The sequence below is a fragment of the Fonsecaea erecta genome (assembly GCF_001651985.1).
Source record: "Fonsecaea erecta strain CBS 125763 chromosome Unknown Scaff1, whole genome shotgun sequence".
In the NCBI taxonomy this organism is placed as follows: Eukaryota; Fungi; Ascomycota; class Eurotiomycetes; order Chaetothyriales; family Herpotrichiellaceae; genus Fonsecaea; species Fonsecaea erecta.
Genome location: NW_017387244.1, coordinates 3,535,762 through 3,553,702, shown reverse-complemented (window position 1 = coordinate 3,553,702; position 17,941 = coordinate 3,535,762). Strand labels below are relative to the sequence as shown.

At 51.7% G+C, this 17,941-nt stretch overlaps 4 protein-coding genes across 4 annotated transcripts; 2 read left to right on the top strand and 2 right to left on the bottom strand.

Annotated features, from left to right (window-relative positions):
• Positions 1-1,990: 1,990 nt before the first annotated feature.
• AYL99_01253 (hypothetical protein) lies at positions 1,991-3,842 on the bottom strand (the record flags this gene model as incomplete). The annotated part of the gene is made up of 5 exons (XM_018832769.1): positions 1,991-2,158; positions 2,245-2,315; positions 2,418-2,644; positions 2,736-3,029; positions 3,115-3,842. The coding sequence occupies 5 exons, from the start codon at positions 3,840-3,842 to the stop codon at positions 1,991-1,993; spliced, it is 1,488 nt and encodes a 495-aa protein (XP_018698648.1).
• A 2,009-nt stretch (positions 3,843-5,851) lies between these two features.
• AYL99_01252 (hypothetical protein) lies at positions 5,852-9,300 on the bottom strand (the record flags this gene model as incomplete). Its single annotated transcript, XM_018832768.1, has 2 exons — positions 5,852-6,740; positions 6,938-9,300. 2 exons carry the CDS (start codon positions 9,298-9,300, stop codon positions 5,852-5,854), a joined length of 3,252 nt encoding a protein of 1,083 aa, XP_018698647.1.
• Positions 9,301-10,779: 1,479 nt separating this feature from the next.
• AYL99_01251 (hypothetical protein) lies at positions 10,780-11,428 on the top strand (the record flags this gene model as incomplete). The annotated part of the gene is made up of 2 exons (XM_018832767.1): positions 10,780-10,902; positions 10,955-11,428. The coding sequence occupies 2 exons, from the start codon at positions 10,780-10,782 to the stop codon at positions 11,426-11,428; spliced, it is 597 nt and encodes a 198-aa protein (XP_018698646.1).
• A 1,410-nt stretch (positions 11,429-12,838) lies between these two features.
• Positions 12,839-13,615, top strand: AYL99_01250 (hypothetical protein; the record flags this gene model as incomplete). The annotated part of the gene is made up of 1 exon (XM_018832766.1): positions 12,839-13,615. The coding sequence occupies one exon, from the start codon at positions 12,839-12,841 to the stop codon at positions 13,613-13,615; it is 777 nt and encodes a 258-aa protein (XP_018698645.1).
• Positions 13,616-17,941: the final 4,326 nt, after the last annotated feature.

The following is a 17,941-nucleotide window of genomic DNA, read 5'->3' as shown; positions in this document are numbered from 1 at the left end:
CGATCAAAATTGAACCAAAGGGGGTGCCGTATTTCACGCCCACGGCAAGGGCAGCTCCATTTTCGAGCATTCATTGCTTGTTACGCTGTTGGGATCGCTTTCTCCTTCACAGACGAAGCCGCATCTTGCTTCAAGAGATCAATGGTCTTTGCAACGACTGAAAGGATGCTTCTGAAACAACATCTACGGCATTGACATCCTCTTGAGACTTACCAGCGACTCCAGGGGAAACGCAGAAGGCGGGACGTGGTGTATCTATCTATGTCCACCATTTTGGCATCAGCTACAGACGGGAAAAATAGGAACAATGTTTTGAAGTCCCAAGGCAACTCTCAATATGGAGTGCTGCTCTTCATCAATCAACACTTGGTCAAAGGATCCCAAACTGTTTGTCGACCTGATAGGAGAACTGTTGGCTCCCACGTCCAGCGAGTGATCAGAAACAGAAAACGTCTCGAGGCAAAAATCAGACTGATACCGGCGATATTCCCAGGTACGCAACTGAAATTCCATGCCCGGCGATTAACGTGGGTGGAGAAATGCCATCTTAACAACCGTGGCCCGATACATGACAGTAGTGGTCAACCAAAATCGTCTGCCAGAAAGCCTGATTCAAACCAAGGCTATTTTCCAACCTATCACCGCCTAGAGAGAGAAGATAAGACGAATGAGAATGAAAAGGGGCGGTTTTTACCGCCGGTGAACGAACGGCCGCCTCGATCTGGAGCAGGTTTGGCGCCTGACAGGCAGATACCAGCTGTGAAGGTCAGGCTTCTGGAGTCCAACTTCTTCAGGCTTTTTTTTCAGTGTTGTGAGTTGTGCAATCATCTTTCCTGGCTGTCTCCTCAGCCCTGAAATGCAAGCCATACATCTATGTATCTATGCTTACTGGCACTCTTGGAGCAGATTTAGAGAACTTCATACCTGTGATGTTTCCCGCATATACGCACGGCAAAGAACATACTCGCTGGATTCTTCGAACCGCTAGAGCCAATTGGATGGTCTTCTTTGCTATCGCTGCTGCCGGCGCGTCAATATGTGCCAGCTTACCTCAGACAATCGATTCAAGGTGTGCGATCAGCGACAACGGCAACTTCCCTATAAGCCAGATATTTACAATAAAGATGGCTGCCCTGAAACATATTCGGCATACATTCAATCGCTGTCAAGCCCAAGATTTGATTACGATATCGTATAGTGTGACGTGTCTTACCATCGCTGCGGTAAGCCAGGAGTCTTCTGGACGTCGGTCCGACAATGTTAAGAACTCTCTGACAGATCATGGATGGAGACACGCACGCGCTAAAGATCCACTCCACGGGGCTACGACACCTGGTATCGTCGATAAATTCGACTGAGATACCTCTTCACGTACTCGAGCTTGTGTGGTCGTGAGTTTTCAGGCCACCGCCAGATGCCACCATCAGCACAAACTGACAGCATGATAACTAGTACCTACTGCCTATGCAGCGCAATGGAGGGAGTGAATTGTGCAGAATTGCCTTGTTTTCCATATTCTATACCTCACCACTCTTGCAAGGGCGGAATGCACGCTCAAAAACAGCCATCAGAGTCCACAACTGAACACTCTCACCCGACACTCCTCGCTCCTACTGCCAGTTTCAGTCGAGAGGCAGTCCCGGTCTAAGAACCGTGAGCAACACGAGTTCCAATGGCAAAGTCGGGAAATTACACGGAGGCTCGGAAGGAGAGACAGCGGAAGGAGAGACATGGTACTGCGAAGGGAAAACATGGTCTGCCATATTCCCTTTTGCGGCCTGAAGAACTTTTTGACGATGAAGTAAGTCTTTTGTACCGAACCACACCATTGAATTACAGAGTGGGCTGAAGAGCGACGCTGCTAAAAATAAAAAAGGAAATTGTGAAGACGAGAAATGCTTCTGAAGCTTCTGAAGCTTCTCAAGCTTCTCAAGCTCGACATTGCTAAAAATTGTTGCCCGGTAGCATCAGATCCCCAAAGACCAAACCCTCATACCGTCTCCTTGTGTGACGCATTGTCCTTGGAGAGTTCCTTGGTTCTTTTCCCATACAGATCCGTTCCCAAGCACGGAGCGTAAAACATTGTTCCTTTGATGGAGCGCTGCAGGGTCATCGCCGCAATGACCAGCCACATGGCAATACAGGCGACCGTGAGGACCTGGAGCCGGTGTATCAGCCAGCCTGTCTGTCGTATGTTCCCATTTGGTGATGTTAAATCGCCCAAGAACAACAATGTGAACTTACACACGAGAGAACCTTGAAGAATCGAGACTCGAGCTCTTCCCCGATTGTCATGGTCAGGAGGGTAAACACGCCTGCATTGTGGAGGAAAGGGTTAGTCCCACAACAACCATAGTCACTAGGTACTCTGTACGGAAATTTATGGGAAAATAAACAGCACAGCACAGCACGCATACCGACAGGAAAGATAAAACCCCACCATCCCATGTTGAACGGGAATCGGCCCGAGGTGGCCACCATCATCACGGCGACGATGAACCAGACGATCGAAAATCCCCACAGGATGAGGCCGACGAAAAAGCTGACGATATACAGCACTTCCCCCGCGGATGTCTTGCTCAGGTGTGGTAGGGTGTGCGTCGTCAGGAAAAGGTGTTTTGCGACCTTGCTCAACACGATGATTCTGCGCAACAAAACAGCCAAGATGTCCGTTAGCCTTAGCCACACCTTTCTGGCCGAGGGGGAAGCAAAAGCCCGCGCGGGAAAAGACTCACGAGAACCCTGAAAGACTCAATGGACCGATTGGGAGGAGAAGGGACACGATGACCTCGCGCTTCAAGGGTTTGTGCAAAATCATTCGGAGGAAGTATATCGTCAGTATGATCCACGAGAGCGGCGATCCGATTCCCCACAATATGTAACTGATGATGAGAGTCCACAGCTGATGCTCGGGGTTAGGGATGGCACCCGCGACGAGGCCGCCAGAGGTCGCGGCGATGACGACGGCGACAATTGGGATCAGATAGAGAGCCGTCATTTCCTCCAGCTCGCCTCGTCGATGTGTCATGCTAGGGAAGAGAATGATGAGCACAAAAATCCCTCGATGATGGTTGCTGGCATATCGACGACAAGGCAGTCAGTTAGTTGACGTACATGACGAAGGTCAAGTGAAAGCAGGTGGTCAACGCCAGCACAGCAACGATCCACCAGAGAATCCACGCCAATATCGCGAGGCCGTGCCCCCATGCCGGCGCACACACCAACACGGTTATATTCACCAGCGTAGCCAGCCCGACGGGGAAGGTGGCGAGGAATAGGCTCTGGTGGGGATGTTTGAGGACGGCCAGGAAGATGCGCGGATAGAGCGTGTAGCGCAATGTTGACAACGCCGTAAACGTCAAGAAGAGGGCGAGGTTGATGACGAAGAAAACGACCGAGATGACGCGGGACCAGTGCCCGTTGTAGGGCAGTTGATGGAGCATGATGGAGAGCACACCGGTGCTCATGGTGATGATGAACCATCTGTGCGTGTTCGTCCGTGCATAAGGGAGGTGGTTAGCCGACTTGCCGCTGTGGTTGTTGAAGGGGAAGAGAAGAGGAAAGGAAAGGAGGGAGGGGGGAAGAATGTACGAAGGAGTGAAATTTCTGATGATCCTTCGAAATCCACGATCCTGCCGACCATCAACAACATCATCATCATCTGTTTGTACTTGTTCTTCTTTGGAGTCGTTTTCGACGGCTAAAGTGACGTGGTCCCTCGCGGCCGGGGAAGGTGGTCCCTCAGGGTTGACCCGTTGCTGCTGTGAAGGGGGAGACTCGATGGCTCGAGTCGTGCGTCCTCCATTTTGATCTGGAGAACCGTTTGTCTGGTTTTCTTGCATCTTTCAATTAGGTGTAAAGGCAAACAGGTAGTTATGGCCGTGCCCTTGATTGACCCTTGCATCTAAAGAGAAGAGGAGAAAGCAAGGAACGAGTCCAGTCGTTTTATCGGCGTTCGTTTTGCAGTTATATAAATGCACTCGCCCGAACAACAACAGCCTGGGCAAACCTCTGATCCTGGTCTCTCCTCGCACTCATAATTAGTGAAGTCCGGCATCCTGTCACTCACCTATTGGCTTGAAGATTGCACCACGGGCGCTGAGTAAGAGTCTTGGAAAGGAAATATAGGACAGAGCCAGCTCTCAAGCTCTGAACTGCCCTATCAGAGACCGATGCATCTACCCCTGGAAGTAGAATAGTGCGGCGGGAGGAGTCATTATTGCCAAGAGGGAGGAGGGGTTCAGCCATGATGGCTCCAGATGGCATCCAAAAGACGGCCGAGACTGGAGACCCACGGGAGCAATTATTTCAACCTGCATTGGACTTGAGTCTGTGGCACGGATAGAAACGAAGAGATGTTTGCTCAGGAAGAACAGAAGAGATACTGCACCATCGCCTGGAAGCTTTGTTAATCCCGATTGGAGGAGTTACACTTGCACCCGAAACAGAAGCGGCAAAGCGCCACGACATGTCTCCACTAAATATGGACCTTGATATAGTTAAGATCAGCGACTCTCTACATGCTCATGTGCGAAAGAGGGACCTTGACGCAGCGAACCGAATTGGATTGAGTCTGATGTCCATAGACCTTGGCTGCCTAGACTTTGGAAGGTTATTAAGGAGCTAATATGGGACATTGAGGTGGGTGGCTCAATGGAACACCCGTCTTGCCCAAATCTTCTGAAATACAAATCGGCCTGAACGTGGGGATTGTGTGACTAGGGTTCTCCAGGTGGTACAAGCCCTCGAAGGATATATATGTGTGTCTCAGCTGGCCAACAATTGATATTGGGTGAACGCTGCGCCACTATCACAGCCATCCCAAGGGCGCGAATTCCATGCTTGTCTGGCAGCCTCAGCCTTGTTTGTGCTGGCGATTCATTAATTGTACAGCCCACTTCCATTATGTGAACTGGGGTTATTGTCGGAAACGGGATGTGAACCGGAACAGGGTTTCGCTGCCACCCCCGAGACGCCATCACCACCACCACCACCCAGGAGACATTACCCATCACCGCAGAGCTTACCCATTGAACAATATGTCGAAGACAAGGGATTCAGTCTCAGATTCGGCGACAGAAATGGCCAGCCTCGACAGCGCGTCGATAGTGACACTGGATACGTTAAGCTCAATAGGACAGCTGCCACACAGAGATCAGAACACCTTCGCTCACCCTGCCAACAACACCATGATACGATCCGAGCAACAAGGAAACGGCGCCCCAAGAGCCACGCCGAACAACGCCACGCGGAGTTTGGTCCTCCGCTATTGCAGAGTCGACTGAGTAGTAGTGCCAGAAGGGTGATGGATCCCGAGCATCGTCAGTCCCAAGGAGGCGACGAGTGACGCTCTCGCAGCTGTTACACTCCGTGGTATTTTAACGATTCCTGCTCCCGGTGACGAAGATTCTGGTTATGATGATGACAACGATGACCGGCAAGAGGAGGAGCGCATGTAACCAACCCATGCTGAGAGGGAGACGATTTCACGTCAAAGACTGTGCAACAATATTCATACTGATGTGTAGAAAGAAACGACAATTAACAGTTGCTCATTGCGTCGTGGATGAGCAGCTTGTTCCCCCCCTGCTGCTGCTGCTGCTTCTCCTCAAAAGCACCTAGCATTGCATTGTATCCGGCATGATACGTGGTATCTCTAGTCTAACTGTGCTCAATGACGTTCATTTCGTGACACGTTAAAAAAAAACATCCCAAGATCTCATCCATCGTTCCATCATGGGTGATATCTTCTCGGCGTTTTTGGAGGCCATCGCGTCCCCCTCACTCCCCAGTAGTGAAATCCTGGGTTCCTCGTGACCAGAAGGGCAGATATCACGCATACAGGTAGGCTCTAGTGCATGCTCTTCAGATGCTCCACCAGTGCCTGGACCTGCTCTCTCACTTCATCTGACAACTGCTCCTCCGGCTCCCCCAGCACACTCAACATGATTGGGGCCAGCTTCGGCGTTAGCTGCTGAATCGTCGGGTCCTGGTCGCGGTAGAGTTGTACAATCATCGTCCACAACGGTTCGTTCTCTTGATAATCCTCCTTCAGAGGTAAGATGCCGCTGTCCACAAGTGCCGGAAGGACCTGCTGGATGGGCACTTTATCCTTGTGCTTCAAGATTAGCCTGGAGACGCATCCCGCCGCGTTGTCCTGGCAGCGGCCGGCGGTGATGTGCAGGATCGACTCGAGTTTCGACAGGATTTGAGGGTATGCTTTGACAATATTGCCAGCGTCTTCGGACTTCTCGACCAGGCGGCCCACGGCGTACGCGGCGTTAGACTTCGTCTGAGGATCTTCGTCCCCCAAACGTTTGAGGAGGACGTTCAGCATCTGCGTCGTATACGGAGTGACGGCACCTCCCATGCCCGTGATGATTTCAGCGAGCACTCCACATGCAGAGGCGCGGCCCAGAGCTTCACCGCCGCTTGCATATCGCAGGACCTGTTTCTCAAATATCTTCCATAGCTCTCCGAAACTGGGGCCTAGTGCAGCTGCAAGGCCCGAGACAACGTCCATGGCACTGTCTATGACAAGCCATTCCATTTCTGTAGACTCCAAGTCGTCATCGTCCAGGGCCTCTTCTGCCATGCCGACCTGGCACGCATGTTTCTTCGTGATCAGATCCGTCACTGTCTGCACGATCTTGGAAAGAACGTCGGGATAGTTGAGGAGGGATGGGCCTGTCATCTTGAGGTTCTCGGCGAGCGCTCTCGAGATCTCGATGACGGTAGCACTGGTAATTCGACAAATCAGCATTGATTCCACCACCTTCTGATGATGACCATTGGGCGCAGACAGTGTCTTTCAGAGGGTTGAAGATCGCGTTCGCTTCATCCACGACTTGCGTGTCGGAGTGAGCTGGGATTAACGAGAGTATCTCATCTTGAAGACAAGCACGGCTGAGGGGAAACGCAACAAAATGCCACTTACACGTCTTCTTCCTCGGGCCAGACGTTCAATGTCGCACCCATCAAGACCTCTCCAAACTTCTTCAGCTCCGGCGTCGGCTCAACCTGCAGCGGTAGGCCAGGCTTCCATTTTGGTAGCTTGCCAGATTCTTCCGAGATATCGTACAGAGCAGCATACGCACGATGCAATGTGCTGATTGTGGCCTTGCGCACGTTCTCGTAGTTGTGTTCTACCAAAGGCAGCAGTTTTTCAATCGTCTTCTCAAAGAATGGCAGGTAGGCCGTCTTGGTGTTGGAGACGACGTCACCGATAACCTCAATGGCGATTTCCTTCTCAAGAGCGATAGGAGTGACGGTTGCGAGATCGCCCCAGTCGCTGTCATCGTCGCCATCAATCTCGATATCCTCGATGTCCCCATCTTCGTCATCGTCGGCCGCGGTAACCTTGACCTTTTTTCCAGCAATCGTCACCTCTTTGCCGAGCAGGTCCCTTGCACTGTCACCAAGCTCAACTTCTAGATCGGCCTCTTCTTGGTCAATACAATCGAAGAGACCCTTTACTACTCCCTCCAGGAAAGGCGCAAACTCGGATTCATAGACCTTGGCGAGAGAGCCCCACAGGATGTAGGTGCTCTCTTTGAGTCTCGAGTGCTCAAGATGTAGGGCCTCTTCGCTGGTCTGCATGAGTGGCTGGACGTAGTTCTTGAACTCAGATGGACCAACGGCGAGCGCCATCTCGCCCATGGCATCAGTACAGCTGGCGCGCAGGTCGAGTTCCTCCTCGCTCTCCTTCTTCGTAATGAATTCTTGCATAGCATTCATAGAATCGTGAAGGTAGGGCAAGAAAGGCGCCTCGACTGTGGAGGCCAACGAACCCAGAGCGCCCGCGGCCAATGCTTTGATCTTGAAATCCGGGTGCTTGAAGAGCCGTTGAAGCAGCGGGACCAATTTATCCAGGTATGGAACAGCATCTTCGGCATCCATCCCGTCCACGACTGCATCGATGGCGCTTGTCGCAGACTTCATGATGTCGACGGTAGGTCCTTCCTCCTCGCCCTTGTAAGCGCCCATGGCTGCCGTCAGATTCTTGACGAGAAGCGGCATCAATTTCTCATGCGCCTTGCTGATGTCCTCCGGCAAGTCCTCGGCCAGCCTAGCCGTGGTCTGGAGAGCGGCTTGTCTGACGACAACCTCCGAGTCCTCCAAAAGAGTAAAAAGGATCGGCAGAACCGAGGAGAGCTGAGTGCCGAGGAATTCTGGGGCTCCTTCGACGGCCATACCAAGAGCCAGGATACCGGCTTGTCGATGTTTGGGATTGGGGCTTTTGGAATATTCCGGGAGCGCGTTCAGCAATGGAACGACGACTTGGTTGGCAGGGAGGCTCTGGGCCATAGTGTCGATGAGACCCAGGGCCGAGCGAGCAGGTGTGATTTCATCGTCGTCAGCAGAATCATCGTCAATCTCCGTGACAATTTGCAACATGCTCTTGGTCAGTGGCTCTCCCATCTTAGCACCTTGAACTCGCAAGCGTCTATAGATGACACACTGCATCAAAAAGCTGATGGCTTGAGTCCTAGCATCCTCGATCATCTCTGCATTGGTGGCGATCTCGGTCATAAAGACGACTAAATCCTGGAAGTGTTTGGCCATGAGCTGATACTCGGCAGTGAGGAGGGTATTGAAAACTTCAAAAGCGAGCATGATCTGGTCTTCCTGGCCCGAGTCGATTGTATCTTTCAGAACAGAAACCATGGAAGGGAAGATGTTCTGAAATGCCTTGATCGAGGCCTGGTCTTCTTCAGCATCGATAACCAGCGCCATTTTGGAGATGGCCAGTAGCGTGTTGACTCTGACTTCCAAGCTCTCTGGGTCTTTGATTGTATTGCTGAACAATGTGAATAACTCTTTGAATTTGGAGCTGAAGCCATCTCCCATAGTCTCCAGTATGCTATAAAGCACGTACACGCCGACCGCGCGCTCAGCGGCATTTGAGCTTGTGGCAGCCTGCTGCAACATGCCAGGCAGTTCGGGCCATTCCCCGTCGTCGAGATCAATGTTTGCGATTGTACTTATTAGACGGGAGGACGAATGTCGGACGAGGGGGGAGGATTCAGCAAGAGTTGCCTGAAAGAGTTGTGTTCGGGCTTGTTGGCGCTGGTTGTTGGGGATTTTCGTCCAATGCTTCGAGACGAGCGGCTTTGCCTGGGTGGCAGCCAGTTGTTTCAGGTCTGCGGTTTCGTGTGAGATGGCCAGGTGGATGAGAGCGAGGAGGGACTGTGGCTGTTTGTAGTATTCATTTTGAAGGATACTCGTGGCAGCCTTGACGTTCCCTTTCTTTGGATCGAGGATGATGGCGAGCTGCTCCAAGAATTTCTGTTCGTCCATGGTTGCAGGGACAGCCCGCGGAGCTCTCTGCGGTTGTTCTGATCAATTACGGTAAGAAAGTCAAAAAAAGGGAAAATATATAGAATTGCAAAGCCAGGAAAGGGATTAGACCCAATGTCCCGAGCGTGGATAATTAAATCAAAGAAATTTTAGGCGCAGTCTCGAGGAATTTTTTTGGGCTGCAAAATCCCCAAACCGAATTCGAGATCAACATCATAGCGCAGCAAATTAAGATTCGCACTAGCCCCAATAGAGCTTGGAAGGCCTCGGCATGCGACACGTGCGCCAAGTCACAACACGTGACCTGCGTCAACAGATGCACGTGACCTACGTCAAAGAATGCACGTGACCGGGACGGCAAAGTTGAGATCCAAACCTCTGCAGTCAAGAAATCTTCGCAGCCCCCCTTGGCTTCCTCTGCGCCGCATGTCATTCGGCTACCAATCACACAACATTAAGCCCCAGAGATTGCAGGCAATGGCTCCTCCTTGCAGCGCACCACAGCCGTCAGTTGCTTATGTTTCCTAAGGTAGGGTAGCTTAGGCTTCGCCGCAGCTTTACCCCCCTGGAGTTCGAGGTATAGCTACCCACCAACATCTTTGATTTCCCTTGACAACTCCCCAACCACCGAGAGAAAAAGAAATGCGAGCAGTCGGCATCCGAGACTGGCCCTCTAGGGCTGCTGATCTCTCACTGGGCTCCAGAAATTCGCGACCAAAAACTTTTTGCGCCAAATTTGCCTTTCTAGACACAGGCTCGGGCAGCCCGGAGAAAATTACCGGCGAGGCTAAGGAGTGTAGGCCTAGCACACCCCCCGAATCACCTACTCAGCCAGTCGCCCTCTGAAATTTTCATAAACAGGCGGATATCCTGGGCCAGCTTTGCACTGATCGGACTTCCTTGTCTCTCTGCAAATGGGGAGAAACCGTCAATCTCTTGCGAATGACCCTCGTAAAAGTCATCTACGATTTTCTGCTCCTTCCATATCAGGAGTATTTTATATGCTTCAGGATGGACCAGACGGTGGATGGACACAAGCCGAGAGAGTGAGTGTCTGGAGACAGAGAGATCCATGTTTCTTGATTAAAAACAATGTCGCAGTCCCATTGCCCAGAGATGGCTACACATTGGACGGATCAGGTTCCCCCCTTCATGTCGTAAGTGTGGATGGTTGCATGTTCCTCCGAGGAGCGCCTAGTATAAGTATGTCGGGGCCCAACTGCCCACCTCTCAGAGTTCGGATATCTCGTCCGCCAAATTCTGTCTTACCTCCTTTAGTTGTTTCCCACCGACCGAACTCTGCTCATATCCTCTAGCCTCCTCGAAATCCCCGGTATCCCACCCTTTCAGGTATCTTCCTCCGATGGCGCGCCTTCAATAGCATGAATTGTCGAGCCAATTGTCACCTCAAAGAGGAATCCGAGAGATCCAACTGTATCTCGGCATACCAAATGAATTCACGGGAGCGAATCCCTCTCCATGTCTCAGATACTGGCACCACGACCACCTCAAGGCGGCGAAAGTCCTCAGGAGCCTCCATCTTCTCAGCGCCCTCGGAAAATATCCACCGCTTGCGGTGCCTGCAAACAGAGGAAAACAAAGGTATACAGCACATTCGCATTGTTCACCAGGGGGTGTGTCTGACCTGTTCCAGTGCTCTGGGGGCAACCCTTGCGAGGCTTGTGCGACGAGAAAAAGTCTATGCGTTTACGATGCAAGTTCTGACCAGCGACGGAAGATTGCGAACCACCGAACCGCCCAAGAACTCGCGGACAAGCAGCTCGCTCTTGATCGACAACAGCAACTCCTGGGAGGAATCATTGCGACCGTGCGCGCCGGCGGGTACAGTGCGACCGAGGACTTGATCCGCGTCATACGTTCAGGCGTCGAACTATCACAACTAGCTGCCCATGTTCGGAACGAGTGTCGGGCTAATATCGCAATCCAGCAGGCTTTCGACCAGATTGACTTCGTCATTGATGGAGGCACAGAATTGCCTTCCCCGGCCCAGATGCAAGTTTTACCAAACGACGAATCGCGGGGATCAGAAGAGCAAAGCGACACCAGTTCCACCAGATTTTCTTCCAGTGATCAATCCAAGATGGACAGACTAAAACCGCCGCGCTAAGAGGAAGTACAAGGAAGATAGAACTGGGGGCGGGGCGCTGATGGGGCCATCGGTGCAAAAGCACTCGAGATTGGGAACCCCTATATATTGAGTCGTGGCGAATGCTACTATTGAGTACGTGGATGATGGGCCGAATTCACACCACTGAGGATGACTTTATGGCCCTCTTTCCCTTGCGCTGGTTGACTCGAACTAACCTAAGTGCTGGAAGCAGGAGCGAAATTGATTGTTCGAACTGCATTGTTTCTCTACACAGAAGGCTACATACGGTTTACCTCTCCGTGTCATGCACCTTTTGCAGCAGGGTTTGTGCATGGATCTAGTCTGCATAGCACGGTCATTATCAGCCAGGGATCCGCTGGCGATACTGGGGTTTGCATCATGTTGATATGGAAGGCGAAAGAAGCATAGTGGCGAGAGCTAAGGACCACAAGGACCCAGTCCGACGGCGAACTTGCCAACGAATACTGGCTTGGAAGTACTAATCCTCTGGTCCGTGAAACCTTTTGCTTGGACACTGCCTGTGGATGGACAGAACATGGGAAGGATCCGGAAATGGAATCCAGGCGAGCGACGAATCTTTGTGATTTTTGGACTCAAAAATCTTCGAGTTGATCGTTGAAGAGTGTTGCTATGGAGCAGCAGGCCATGCACCGCCCCCCGACATGTGAACTCGGGTGTGTATCAACGACATCATCGGGACTGATTTTGGTGCTGCTTGCCACGACTGCCACGAAACATACCAAGTACACCAAAATACGCTGGTCAGACAGGCATCACGAGAAACAACCTGGGTCAGAAGATGTCTTCTCACACCCCACACAGGCGAGCGATTGTTGATCTTCCCAGCTGAGAGAACACGACATCATAGAGTCGACGCCAGGAGCAGAGTGCGTGCGCTATTCGCGAAGATCGGTCGCATTCCCAGATTTTCGAGGACGTGTAAGCCGTTGATCTTGATCGTTCTTCTCATCCTGGCTGCTGCGTCTCGCCGCAGAAAGAAGCACACAAGTCCTGTATCCCGAGGCGTAGGTGTCCTCCGATCTTGAAGGCATAGGGACGCATCACCAAGGTCAAACAGATCAGTATCGACAACTCTGGTGGGAAGTCGACATTGTAGACCTCGACACATATTCCGGAAGATCATGTGACTCTTCGGTACCCAGCGTCAGACTGCCCTCGTCGCCACTACTACGCCATAGAATTGGCCCCTCCATTGAACCTATCTCACCCACCATACCCCTCCATTCCTCGCAGCACTTTGCACGCCCACCTCCGCTTGTGATATCCGGCTTGCATATTGTAGTTCTCAAGCATGCTGCCAACCCTCTCCCCCACCACTCTTCCTCCTCCCCTCCTGCTCTCCTCCTCTCCTCTCCTCATTTCGAAAGAAGCTCCAGTCGACCAACCATGACCCGCAGACTCCCTGCACAAGGTCCTCAGCACCACCATGTCACTCCAGAGTCTTATGGGAACCATGAACCCTCTAACTCGAAACGCAACCAATCATCGGCCCCGCGTCCGGCCTGGCAGACACTTCTGGTGCGACATCCTCGTTCGAAGCTGAAAACGCACCTGGTCCCGGCTGCCCACGGCTACGCCTTCGAGGTGAAAGCGTCGTCGCATTTCCGCATCGTCGATCTCCACGGCCAGCAGGTGGTCGACTTCATGGCGTGGACCCTCCCTTACTCGCCCGGTACGAACCCAGAGCATTTTTCCACGAGTTACACGCGATACGCACTGGGAGGTTCGGCGTGTCCCGAGGTAGGCGAGGCGCTGTATACAAATCGGGACCGGAAAATGTTTTCTATAGTTGCGGACGTTGTCAAGACCCACGACCTGCTCTTCATGGCTTGCAATCCGGGCTTCTATGCACGCCACGGCCAACCTGTCCATCGCTCCTGTGCCACCAATGTTGCTGAAGCCATGAAGCCCTGGGGCATGAAGCACTGGAGTGAAGTAGTTGATCCGTTCAATGTCTTCCAGAACACTCCCTATTACACCATCAAGGCGCTGAACTGCTCCCGGCCGGGAGATTTCCTAGAAATGCGCGCGGAAGTGGATGCTGTGTGCGCGGTGAGCAGTTGCCCGTTCGAAGAAGGTGGATTTAACGGGGGGAAAGCCACAGACATTGCCATAGTGACAGAGGTCGATGATGAGGATGAAGATGAACGATTGGAAGATTGAAGACGACCTCGTTGTGCTAGACCTGCACGTTAGATATATACAGCTCAATGAAGCCCTCCCACGAGGATCTCTGAGATTCTGCTCCGTATCTGCGGTTGATAGTGATGGGACCGCCTCTCTGGTTTCGACGTCTGGTGCCTCTGTGTAGGCGCTTTGGATGGCATTTGGGATATATACCCTTGCCAGTTTGCAGCATATCGGCGGTGCAGAGAGTCGCAGCTGCATAGCAACAAGGAGAGGTTTCGGTTTCGACGTCAATCCACTCGAAACCCGTGCTGCAATGCAGCTTCCATATCAATCACCCTGCAGCGCAGACAGCATCACCAATATCAATATCTGAGTGCAAGGGGCGCAAATTCCTCTTCTGGAGCGGTTGATGGCACGATTGCAGCCATGGCAATCCCTCCTGCGCCGAGCGGTGGGCTTCAGCTTCGTCGAACGATGGGAAAGGGGCCATGAAGAAATCAATTTCGCCTGACTGGCCACATTTCCGCGCATTTCAAATGTCACAACAGCCAAATACGCTGAGTCGCACCACGATCACTTACCGTCACCGACATACTTGTGTAGACGAGGCTACAAGTTCGTCATCATCGGTATCTCAAATCGATCATGACACCCATTTCACTGCATGTCTGGTATTTTCCCTGCTCTTTGTCGATTTTCCACCACTGTCTCGCCGTCTCCTTAACTAGGCACAGGTAAGTCTTGCATGGCAAGCCGCAACGTTCGATAATGAGATGGTGTAGTTGGCATTGAAATCCCAAACTTATCTCTCATGATGGTAGTGAATGGTGGCAATATCCCCATCTGTCTTCAACTCGTATGAACAGGCTCCGGCCACCGCAGGTCTTTCTGCTCTGCAGCCTGGTTGTCAGTTTGACAGAGGCTACTCCAAGCAGAACTTACATGCATATTGCTCCTTCCCTCTCTCGCCTCCTCCCCCTGAAGTCCATTTTCATCGTCATTCCATTAGAACACCACTTGCCATGGAGGGCTGCGACCGCTGACAACATTTGAATCACCACCGTCTGTCTCGTATGCTCGATCCTTCAGCAAAACAATTGGATTCAAGTCGAGTTGGCGGTGCTTGGTAGGCCGCAGTCAGCCAGAAAGATGGCTGAAGATCTTCATGATTGTGCGGAACACCAAAGGAGCTTGGAATCTTGTCTGTCGACCTGTCGCCTTCGCTCGCACTTGCCAGTGTAGAGCCTGGAATTCTGCGTCCGACGCAACGCCTTCTTGATATTGAAGGAAGCCATTACTAGGGATTCCAAGGATGGCGTCGTTCACGTTGTTGATGAACTCTGTTCTCGAGTCTTGTTAGGAGAGATAATCAACAACAGACAAGTCCGGAAAAAGGAACCAGCCTGCGCTTTGATGCATCCTGCCGGAAAAGACTTCCAGAAACACCCCAAGGTGAGCCTTAGCCTGATTGGAAACATGCCCCCGAGTCGTCTTCGCGCTGAGCAGCAATTCCTATTCATTAGTCTGTTTGATTGACTTATTGTTAGCCATCAAGATGGGCAGTTTCTTCGTTGCAGTGACGGAGGGCCTTTCCTCATTCGCTTCCATGCTTCTTCTCCTGATAATCACTCAACTCCCGGACGATAACACCTTTGTCGGTTCTGTCTCTTGGATCAAGTCTGGGTTCAAGGTCTCCTTTGGCATTTCGGAATGAGCCATGGATCATATGAGCACTCAATGCCTGTGCGAAAGGCATTGCAAAGCATTGAGGCTTTTATCGAGCAGCCACGACGCGCGTGACTCCTGCTTCGCATAAGTCTTTGACAGACATGATCCTGCAGACAACAAAGCCCTTATCCTTCCCAACAGCTTCTTCTGTTCGCAATTTCATTTCCGTGCACGACCTATGTTTGAGCGCATTTGAGCCTTGGGACTCGAGGTGCAATATCATTGAAAAGCGGGATGAACTACAGAACGGACACCAGCGCAGGGATCGACTGCGGCAAGTCTGCCAGATACTCGTTGATTCAAAACACAGTCGACTCAGATCATGTTTCCTATCCCTACCTGCGAACATCTTCTCCTTCCCTGAACATGAACGCGAAATGCCTGTGGTAGACCTTTGAAGAGCTGGACCTTTCGTGGCAACAGTAAATTGGGACAGCATGCGGATATTTGGCACGAACACAGTGAAGAAAGCTCATTGAAGTCTTGGAAAGACAATCTACCACATTATACAGAGACCAAGACAAAGTATTGGCTCTCGTCTCCGATGCTTTCTGACGACATTCTGCTGCTATGGGTATCCTCGAGGGCTCCGTCTCAATCTCCCTTGCGTGGACGGGCCTCAGCACCGTCTGAGAGCGATATTACGCCTTCAAAAGGACCAAGCCAGCAAATTTGAACAGTTCGAGGTAAGTTTTGAGGTTGCCAGGGACTTCTTCGCGCATGGAAATCTTAAGGAGTCAAGCCCTATATCTGACTCTATAGAGATCGGACGACGAGTTTTTCCGTCTCCGAGCGTTCGGGTGGGGCCTTCGATTTCCTGGTTCTAATATCGACCAGCATCGCCACCATTTCGAAGGAAGGAATATTCCATGACATTGCCCTCAGTGAACATGGCTCTATTGCGATGGGTCCCATATGGTGTTTTGGACAGTCCACATTCCGATCCGAAGGGCGGCCCTCAGAAATGTTGGCTGCTTATCCATTCTTCCTGTGGCCGCTTTTGACCATGTCGTCACTTACACCAGGGCTGTTGGTCAAAGAATGGTCAGCCAATCAGATGCTAGGAGGGGAAAGAGACAGGAGTGGCCGTGAGCCGCAGGGCAAGATATCTCAGCCTAGTATCAAATTCCACAGCCTTGTCTACGAGACAGCCGTGCCGAGAATTGGGGTCACACGGACAGTCTTCTTCGTCCTTCATTCCTATAGCGACCTCGCTCACGAGTTCTAGGAGATATCCCAGCCAATAAGTATGAATCGTATGCAACTAGGATTGAGATTTTGAAAAGTATAAGCTCCGATGTTTCTTCCTGGGCGATATTCTTTCTGCTCCTTGAAGTCGAAGTCCCCCATGTGATTCACTTCTTCGTCCTTGGCATGGTGTCCTTCCCACAACCCCCTTTCCGATCGATCACACACGCACAAAAAAGAAAAGAAGAGCCAACAAATACCAGGAATCCTACAGAATGGCAAAAACTTAAACACGAAGCAGCTCAACTCTGGTTCGTGGATAAGCGAAACTCGCCCTTGCGGGTTGGGTTTTCTCGGCCGGCCGGTTATATAACTACGAATTTTCTATAAGTTGAGTCCTGGAAGAGGAGAGGTACCTGCTGCAATAACCAACCCCGGTGTTAGTTCGACCTGACAGGACCTGTTTGTTGTGGTTATCGGCGATGCTCGGAGTGATATTCCAATCGAGGTCCTGCTGCCTTAGCCCGGTGCTAGGTTGACCTGTACAAGACCTGATCTTGGAGTCGCCGGTTCGGCTTCGCCCTAAGTCGCCTATAGGGGAACTTTGTGTGAGAGAAATTGGAAAGAAAACATCATATGTGTGCAATTTTCCCGGTAGGGGGTCCTTTTCAGACACCGCACCCTCTGACAGAACCCTCCCGCACCTTGGTACGGTGCAAAGGGATGCCTCGCTTCGCCTGCGGTTTGGGTGACGGCCTTCCTGGCTTGACGGTACAAGATGTGTCTTGTCTACACTTACACTGTTTCCTATGCCCTCCTCCTTCACAACATCGATTTTGGCTACCATAGCAGCGGGTTTGGCGCTTCTGGCTGGCTACGAGAGACATGGTACGAAAGCCAGCGACTTCTTTTATTCCCGATACATGTCGACTTGCTTGAGCGCAAGAGAGTGAGTTTCCCAGTCAGCCAGTCAGCCAGCCAGCCAGCCAGCCAGCCAGCCAGTCAGCCAGCCAGCCAGCCAGCGAGCTCTTGCTCATTACGTCTATCGATTCATTCCCTTTTCAACCCCCCGCCTACGTCCTGTCCCGGTAGGCTTGCATGGAGAAAACATTCTATGGTTACAGTGATGGCGGTGTGAAAGAGCAGGAAACGGATCGGATCAGTCTCCAGAGATTGCAGGCTGGGGAAGCAGCTTTAACATCATTTAGGGGCCGGGGACGAAAGCGGACTGTCGATCCCGAGCGTCGTGACTAGAATGTATGACTTCAAGAGGCTGCAGAAGAGGGAGAGTCCCTTTCCAGCCAACTGGGCGGAATGATACCTTGAAGATGGAAAGGTTCTTTCTGATGTTTTCTTGCACCTCATTCTATTCTGGACAGATGTCCCCTCGCGGATCTATCCCACACGGGGACTTGCAAGGATGTACGTAGATACCGGATAGAT